The sequence below is a fragment of the Sceloporus undulatus genome, chromosome 6 (assembly GCF_019175285.1).
Source record: "Sceloporus undulatus isolate JIND9_A2432 ecotype Alabama chromosome 6, SceUnd_v1.1, whole genome shotgun sequence".
Lineage (NCBI taxonomy): Eukaryota > Metazoa > Chordata > Lepidosauria > Squamata > Phrynosomatidae > Sceloporus > Sceloporus undulatus.
Window position 1 is genome coordinate 106,052,638 of NC_056527.1, and position 8,903 is coordinate 106,061,540.

Below are 8,903 nucleotides of genomic sequence, written 5' to 3' on the forward strand. Positions count from 1 at the left end.
GATGAAAATGGAATCCAATTTCACATGTGAACTAAAAGTAGAACTCACATTAATATGTTAATCAAAAGGAGGTTTGCAGGTTTGGTGGGAGGGAGCAGAGAACAGAATTGTGAATTTGCACGTGGAAATCCCTATCTGTTCACTGTACCATTATGTACTAGTAAAGAGAAAGTCATTGTAACAGATAGTGGATATGATTCGTATAATGTAGATTGCCCCAAGAGGGAGAGTGTGCAGGACACTATTCATGCCGTGCACTGAAATACACATAGCACACACAGGCACTGCTATGACAACCCTATAACATCTAAACGATGCTTCAGGTTGCAACTTAGATCATGTCCATATCATTTACACTAGCAGATATCTCAACCCAAATTAGGATGTTGTAATGTAAAATTGTCCTGTAAGAACAACTTATTAAACCTGATGGCACACCGTCCACTAGTGTGTGTATGCACCTTTGTCAGATGCTGATTTGTGGTGACTCCATGAATTTCATATGGTGTTCATAGGCAAGGAATACTCAGAGTTGGTTTTGCCAGTTCCTTCCACTGAAATATATCCAGATTGCCCCAAAAGAACGGGCTGGAGGCACCCAGTTTTCCTCCAGAGGAACACCGCAGCAGCCAAACCACACAGTGTCCCTCTGTCCCAGAAAGGAACCCAGAAAAACCGGGTTCTTCTTGGGACACCACATGGACGTCATGAGTGCTCCATTGGCGCACTTGTGATGTAAGCAATGTGCAGTGACGTCTATATACTGCGTGTCATTTACGCCATGATGGCAATCCCTGTGTGGATGGGAGGTCGCCATTATGCCGCCACCGTGACATACTGGGTTAGGGAGCATGCGGTTGGTGCGCGCTCCCTAACCCTAGAATCGCTGCCAGGACACCGCTTCCTGCCAGTATGTACCAGGCCATCGTCTATGGAACTTGATATTTGTTGGCGGTCATCAATCCAAATACTAACCAGATCTGACCCTGCTTAGCTTCCAAGATCAGACGAACCTTTAGGGTATTTAGGTTGCTCCACTGCTATACCTTGTCAAAAAATATGGATGTACCTATTTTCTGACATGAGCTGATACTGCCCAGTGTGCCATCACCTTTAATATGCCCTTGCCATGGGACAATGTTACATTATAACGATTTTAATTATAAAGGCATCCGCCACAATTCTGACCCTTCTGTCTGTCACTCCTCTGCAGGGCGCAGGCGTGATGTCTGTCTACCTCTTCACCAAACGCTATGCTGAGGAAGAAATGTACCGCCCTCACCCAGCCTTCTACCGCCCACGACTGAGCGACTGTTCTGACTACTCAGGCCAGTTCTTGCACCCCGAGGTGTGGCACCGTGGACGCAGCCCCTCTGACATCTCTAGCGATGTTTCCATCCAGATGACTCAGAACTACCCACCAGCCATCAAGTACCCCGAACATATGCACATATCCACCTCACCTTGCTAGACGCACCAGAGAACATGCTGGACAAGGAAGCCAGCCTTTGCTTGCAGACTATATTGTCCTACCCCTACCTGCCTAGGAGACTCCTGTACCAGTTGGACCGGTCTTTCCCTCTCTGAAGACTCTTTACCATCTGCTCTGCTAGAGATGTCCTCCCCCTGCCCTCTCTTTCTCTTTCTCTTTGTCTGGCTGGTGGGAATTTCAACCAACTTTTAAGATTGCCAATGCCCCTCCTCCCCATTCCTGCTTGGAAACTGTCCTAATCTTCTTGTCTCTGCTGGGAAACATGGCTACCAAATTGAAAAATCCCACCTCAAAAACTCAGTCACGTATGTCCTGCTCAATCTCCACAGAGCAGTGGAATTTCCCAGTTCGGTTATGCCGCCTCAGAATACCTCTCCTTTCACTCAGGTGGTTGGAAATCCTAGCAGAAAGTGGCTCATCTAGCATGTTCCATCTCTTTTCTTCAAAGATGCTTTGACAGGAAATAGCCTCCAAAAACAGCTACAGCATTCAGTACATGAGAGGAAGAAGTGAACATTTTCCCCAACAAAGCCAATTTCTGACAAGAGATGGTTCCATGCCACCATCATCTTCTGTCCAAACACACAAAATCAGTAACATTGATAGGAAATAATGGACTTACTTTTGTTGTTTCTCTTGTTTTCTCACTATATAAATGGTATCTCCTTGCCATATTTATCCCCCACGGCTCAAAGGCCAGATTTCTTTGGGCACATTCACCTAAGCTAATTAATTTTAAATGCTAGTTTCTTAGGTGATGGCAAGAATGTTAGTTTGGCCAAAAGTGAACAGGTAAAACGATTCTCTTTTTCTTTTTCATCATTTCAGTTTGTGACATAGCTGAGATTGTTGCTATGTTCAGTTGTCTCAAGATATCTAGCCCTCTAAGAAAAGAATTCTTCAGTTTACTCCTTTCAGTATTTCCACCTCTAGCATGAAACTGGTCCCTTACTATTTTCTGAATCTTAAATATCCTGACAGGAAATAACCAGGTTGCCATTTTGGTATGCTCACCTATGACCAATTGAGCAATTGTCCTGTGTGGCTTTGCTATTACCTCAGATATTCTCCCCTAAATTCCTAAAACCAAGTGCCCATTCAATCTTAGATTGGCTAAAATATGGTCTCTTTCTGTCAGAAAATGACCTGATTGCCATGTTTTTTCCCCTCAGTCTGGCATGGCATTTGAAATTCCTTCCAATGCCTCACACCATTTGCCTTCTTGCTGCCTCTGGTTCCTTGCTTGTCCACCATCTTTACTTTCTACAACATTTTGAAGGAGAATCCATCATTTCTATTTGAAGAGACATTTTTATTTGTGCCCCCACAAGTGAGAGACGATTAAAACACAATTATAGAGGGGTGAGGAAATAACTGTCTTCCAGCCGTCAATGCCTCAAATATTCTCACTCCACATTCAGTTGCCCATCAGCAGGTGCTGCAGCCATGCCATGGCACCAGTGGAAACTCTTACAAACTTTTGGCAAGCATGCTCCCTTCAGTCATTATGCTGCTTGAGGTCATGGAGGCTAAAACTAAAGAGGGAAAAGGAGAAGGAGAGAGAGAAGGAATATTTTCTCTAGCTACACTTGGAAGTAGATTTTAACCCCTTATTTGTTTCCTTTTCCTTCCCACTTTTCCCTTGTGCATTTTTGTTCTGAATGTATTCAAAGGCTTCTTCTTTCTGCTTCAGTGTCTTCTAAATTTTACTCTCTTTTTTTGTTTGCTTGCCAATTTCCCCTCCTCCCTCTGCTTCCTAAACTCATTTGTGTTTTTTGCTGTCTGTTCTGTTCTTTGTAATTTGCTCCATTTTCATCTTCCTCTGCTTTTCTCATTTTATTGTTAGTCTGCACTTCTGCAAGGACTCAGGATGCACAATTGTCTTCTTTCTTTCTTGTCCATGCTTCCCCCCCCCCATCTCATTGAATTCCTTTAAAGATTTCTTTGTTTTAAAACATATTCCCATTTCCGCCCTCTCCTTTTAAAACTCTTTACTTTCCAGTTCTTCCTTTCCTTCTCTCTCTGTATTGCTCAACAGCTCCTTTGTAATTCCAGCTCCTGCTCACCCCAAGAGGGTTCAGGGTTCAGGAAAGAAAGGAAAGATGAAATGAGTGTTGAGGATGATGGTGATACAAAAATGAAGTGGGCAAGAGAATGCTGGAGTATGGAAACTGAACTCAAGGAATGTGGCAGAAGGGAGAGGAACAGAAGAAGAAAAAATATTGTAAATGGTAGGAAATGGTACAAGAAATGAAGAGATACCTCTGGATGAGATGTTAGATCAAAAGGTGGGGATGGCAAGGAGGAGGAAACTTGCTTTGTTTCTCACTGTCAGACATGAGGGGAAGCTCAAACTCTATCCATTCCCTGAGTAAAAATCAACTTTATGTCTATCTTTCCAAATTGCATTTTTGCCTGGGCAGGGAGGGGGGGATATATTTTCACCCTATTAGATTTCCTGCTTATCACCAGACTATTTCCATTCCATACTAAATCATGGGAAACCTTTTCCTCTATTTCTGTTATAAAGAATGAGGAATAAGTTGCATTGCTACTAGGCTAAGTCAGATTCCCAAGACATTAAAATAGGGTTTCTTAACTAAGGTTCCCCAGAACCCTAGGGTTCTGCAAGAGGAGATTGTGATGGGGGGATATTATGCTGCAAAAATAATTTTAATGCAAAGGTTCCCTGAGACCTGAAAATAATTTCAAGGGTTCCTCCAGGTAAAAAGGTTGGGAGAGGCTGCATTAGAAGATTAATCAGAAAGGAGTGGGGTCCCACCAAGAATGGGGAATTTGCATTATATTTGTAACCAATATGGAAACGTGTCATCTTGCAGAGAAAGGTAAAGGGCTGCCTCATGGCACTGCCTCCCTACTCCTTTTCTCAGTTTGACCCTGGCTTGCCATTTACTACATTAGAATCAGAGTGTAAACCATCTTGTGCAGATGCTGTAGAAACTGAAGAGGAAGGGAAGGCTGCAAGGACTTTTGAAGGGTAAGGAGCAGATGCCTGCAACTGCTCTCATGCTGTGGTTATGAAAAGGGATAGGAAAAAGAGATACCGCTGAATCAGCTTTCAACAGGGGGAAAAAGTTCTCTTTTTTCCTGTCTTCTCTTCCTCCTGCTACTGAGTCAGCACCAGCTGCAGTTAAGTTCACCTTCTTGTATTGCTTAGGAGATCAGAATCCAGCACTGGTCCTGTTATGAGTGCATGCGCCTGTGCATATGTGTATGGATGTATGCTTAGTCTTTCTATCTATCTAGTAATTTATCTGCAACATCACATTCTGTCCCCATTTTCCACCCCCTCACTTTGGGAAGTACGCAAGGGTCAAGAAGCATCATCTACTGCAAAAGTGTGCTTACCATTTTGAAAAAAGAGTATCCTTTCCCTTTTAGGGCTCCACATCACTTCAGGACTATCAAGAATAAAGGGAAGAATCAGAACAGTAGTGTAGCAATAGGGGGCATTGCCCTCCCTCAAATAAGAATTCTGCTTCTTCAAATTACATTTTCCTCCACAAATTGCAGAGTAAGACACGGAAAACTGTTCAAAGCTTGACTTCTCATACAGTATATGCTTTATTTGCAGTCCCTTGGTAACTGTGCCGGTCCCTTTTCTTTGGATGTCTAAATTGTATTTCTAAAAGTTCAACTGAAGTTTTAAGTTACTGTAATGCTGGAAATTTGGGGAGTGTAGGAAAATTTTATGGGGGGGGGGGCAGAATCTCTATTTGAAGGGTAATGCTCTAATTTTGTCATTCCCTCCCGTAACTACTGTGCATCCTTGCAGCAGAGTATTTCTGAAGTACAAGGCTAGAGTTGTAAAACAGCATCTGTCTACTCAAAATGGTAGTCCCTGGACCAGGGTTGGTTCCTGGCTACCACTCCCTAGCAAACTGGAAAAAAGAAAAAGAGAAGATGATCCATGAGGCACTGGTTGTCAGTACTGGGAAACCTGCTGGAGAGTGTGGGTCTCAGCAAGGTACTCTGGCTCACCATCCAAATGGCCATGTTCAATTTGAAACAGGATATGCCAGTCAAGGTTCACCAGAGAATGGTTGACCCATTGGAAGAGAAGCTGGAAGCATGGGAAGCTCAGGGATACCCTGAAATAAGTGTTTTGCAGTCAAGGGCTTCTGCTTCTGCTCTTGTCTTGTCCCCAGAGCCTCAATTTTTTGCTTTGCTGTGTGAGCCAAGCTTGCATAGAAACACCAGACTGGAAAAGTAATGAGTTTTTAGCATCCCCAGAGAGTCAACAAGATGAAAGATAGCAGGAAAGAATGCAAATCTTATTTCTTAAGTTCACAGCATGAAAAACATGTTTTTGAAAATGTAACTTGCCCAAGTTCTGGAAGAAGTAAAAGCAAAGTAGAGGGGAGAAGGATTGGAGATGCCATCAGGGCAAGAGCAGCAAAAGTCACCAAACAGCAATAAAGATGGAACATCCAGGCCTGAAGTCTTGTTGTAGGGGCAGGTTCTGGTGCAAAGAAAGGGGACTTTGGATTCCCTTTCTTATTTTGCCATTTCCAAATAAACTTGGCAGATTCAGAAATAAAAAAGGCCAGCAACCTATGACACTTTTCCCTACCCTCCTACTGTCCCAGTTTGGCAGGGATGGCCCTGGTCAATCCTCTGCTAACCCACTTTCTCAGCTTCTTTTTAAGGCCATTACTGCAGGCAGCTTTTAAACCATGATTACACTGGCAATGAAGCAGCTTTGGCAATACTCATAGCTACCCCATCCTGCTTATGCGTATCGCCAAAGCCACTTCTTTTGAAGCTAGTGCCTCATAACCCCCTAAGTGTCCCAGTTTCTCTCTCCTTCTCCCACTTTCCTCCTTTTTCCTGGCTTACTTCACTTGCTGCAAACCGAGTTCAAAGTGCACAGCAGAAGAGAAAGGAGAGCAGAGGTGTGTATAGATACTTGCTCTCCAATAGGCTCAGATTTCCCTAAACAGTACATAAATTCCATGGTCCCGCTTTCTGGAGCTTGTAGTTTTATGTGTTCTTCCTCATTAATAACGTTTGCTCTCTTGTTGCTTGGCCACACCCTTTTGACCCCATTCATGTTGTTTGGCCACACGTGTCCCTGTTTTCACCTGTGAAATGTTGGTTGGCATTTTTGTTTCCTTTGACATACAGCCATCTGGCATCCCTTTGCACCTGGGCCACTGGCTTAGTAGAGATGGAGTTCTGCAGTAAAGAAGCAAAAGTCCAAATTGGGCCTATGTTAACAGAGGGCATAGCTAACAAAAACCATCCAAGTAATGCTGTCAACTTTCTGAATGGCCATCCAAGCTGTGCCTTAAACAGCAGCTTGAGGTTAGCAGTCCAGACTGCAACACAAGAGACCAGGGTTCACTTCCTCGCTTGGGTGAGTCACACACTCTGAGCCCCAGAAAAACCTGTGATAGGGTAGCCTTAGGGTCACCCTAAGTCAGAAATGACTTGAAGGCACATGACAACAACAGTCATAGGATTAAAAGTGATAGACATCATTTGGCCCTCCGCAGGTGGTTGGACTGCAACTCCTAACAATCTTAGACAGGATAGCCAAAGCTGAGGAATGCTGGGAGCTGCAGTTCAGCACTATTGGAAGGGAAACATGATTCCTGCCCTCGGGTTAAATTAATATTAGCACTCAACCCTATGCTTATTTACTCAAAAGTAAACAGGCATGACACATGTACATAGGTTTACCTGTAATCCTATGGAACTTGCTTCTGTGAAGACAGGTGTAGGATTGCATTGTTAATCAATTCATCATATCTGCATAACTCTGAATATAGAAAAAAATCATTCTATGAGGAAGAAGCATGCATTTTTGCACTATATTAATCAGGAGCAGTGTTTTTGGTCAGTCATAATGTTTTAATCAGTTACTTGGGAAAAATGGAAAATTCATACCAACTGCTGAGGTGATCACCTCGGATAAAGTCACTTGGGCTCCTTACTGCAGAATTCCTTGTATGTTACTCAGGGTATAGCTGGCATGTCTTCCCCCATGTATCACTTGAGTGTTTAATTCCTCTGATGATTATGTGTGTATGTCAGCCTCACTGAGAAAGCACTGAGTATCCAAGGGTTTTGATCCTAGATGGCTGCATCCACACTGCAGAAATAATCCAGTTTGATACCACTTTAACTGCCATGGTTCAATGTTATGGAATCATGTTGTGGCACCAGCACTCCCTGATAGAGAAAGCTAAATATCACACAAAACTACAAATCGTAGAATCCCATAGCATTGAGCCATGGTAGTTAAAGCGGTGTGAAACTGGATTATATCTGCAGTGTGGATGCAGCCACACACACACAGATTCACCTCTTGCAGCCATCACATGAGCATGTGCCCTCTCACTTTTCTCCATATGTCCATGTGTATGTGTGCTCCTCCACGTGTGAGGTGTGGCTCTTCTGAGGAAAGGACAAAAGCCCATATAGAAAAGGGGAAAGGTAGCAAATTGCTCTGAAGGAAGTTGACAGCCCTGTTTTGATGAAATTTCTGTGCCTTGAAGATGATGGGAAGGGGGCATTTGCAGTAGATGTGGGGGACAATTCTTGCTCCTCCTCCCCCAGATGTGTGGTGGTGGGATGAAAACCATACCCACAAGTGACTAGGTGTCTATTCCCTGTCAAAAATCATCCAAAAATGACTGGATACCAATTTCCAGATGTGATATTGGGTATTTGGGGGGGTGTGTGAATGGATAGATGCATGAGAGTTCAAGTAAAAACACCATGGGAGTGCTTTGGAAGCAGCAGTTTGCAGTTGAGTGTGTGTGATTTAGTGTGTGCCCTTAGGGGAAGGCAAGGAGGCACTTGGAGCAAAAAAGAGTTGTCTGTGAGCCAGTCTTTCACCATCCCTGCTTTAAGAACTGCATGGAAATAGAACCAGGTGTAATGTTAGGGAATGTGAGGACAGCAGTAGAAGTCCCCAACCAAGTTCTTCCTAAGTTCCTCCCTGGCCATTTTCTTTCTTGGTGCAGCGCATGCTACATAACTTGTCTCACACCCCCTAAACTGGCTAGCTACTCTCAGGTGTGATGAAGAACCTTGCCTCAATAATACTATCACTGATGTTAGGTTCTATATAGGGAATGAGGGGGGATAGCATCTTTCCCTGTGCCTCAGGCAACAAAATATCTTGGGCCAGCCTTGCATAGAAGGGGCAACGCTGTAACAAGGCTGCGGAAAGTGTGGCTCACCATGTTTTGCTTAACTCCAACTCCCACCAGCCCTAGTCAGCATAGCCATTCATGATGGACAATGGAAGCTGCCATCCAACAGCATCCAGAGGGCCACACATTCCCCATTCCTCCTCTAAAGGTACAATGTCTCCCCGCTACCCATGCCTAATGAGAAGTTTTTTATCTCCTATGCAGCTCCTCAAGGCATGACAGTC

At 43.8% G+C, this 8,903-nt stretch overlaps 1 protein-coding gene and 1 long non-coding RNA gene across 3 annotated transcripts in view; one reads left to right on the forward strand and one right to left on the reverse strand.

The window, feature by feature from the left end:
- Window positions 1-7,231, forward strand: part of CACNG7 (calcium voltage-gated channel auxiliary subunit gamma 7) — a 53,214-nt gene extending 45,983 nt beyond the window's left edge. The window contains exon 6 of one of the 2 annotated variants that reach the window (XM_042476772.1): window positions 1,214-7,231. In XM_042476772.1, the coding sequence (XP_042332706.1) occupies window positions 1,214-1,471 (258 nt within the window). In that variant the 3' untranslated portion in view covers window positions 1,472-7,231. The remainder of the gene's footprint in view (window positions 1-1,213) is intronic. The other variant, XM_042476773.1, reaches the window with a different exon arrangement.
- On the reverse strand, window positions 2,942-7,666 carry LOC121935347. The gene is made up of 3 exons (XR_006104785.1): window positions 7,199-7,666; window positions 6,598-6,691; window positions 2,942-3,027 (listed from the first exon to the last, which is right to left on the reverse strand). It is a non-coding gene; the product is annotated as an uncharacterized LOC121935347 (long non-coding RNA).
- Window positions 7,667-8,903: the final 1,237 nt, after the last annotated feature.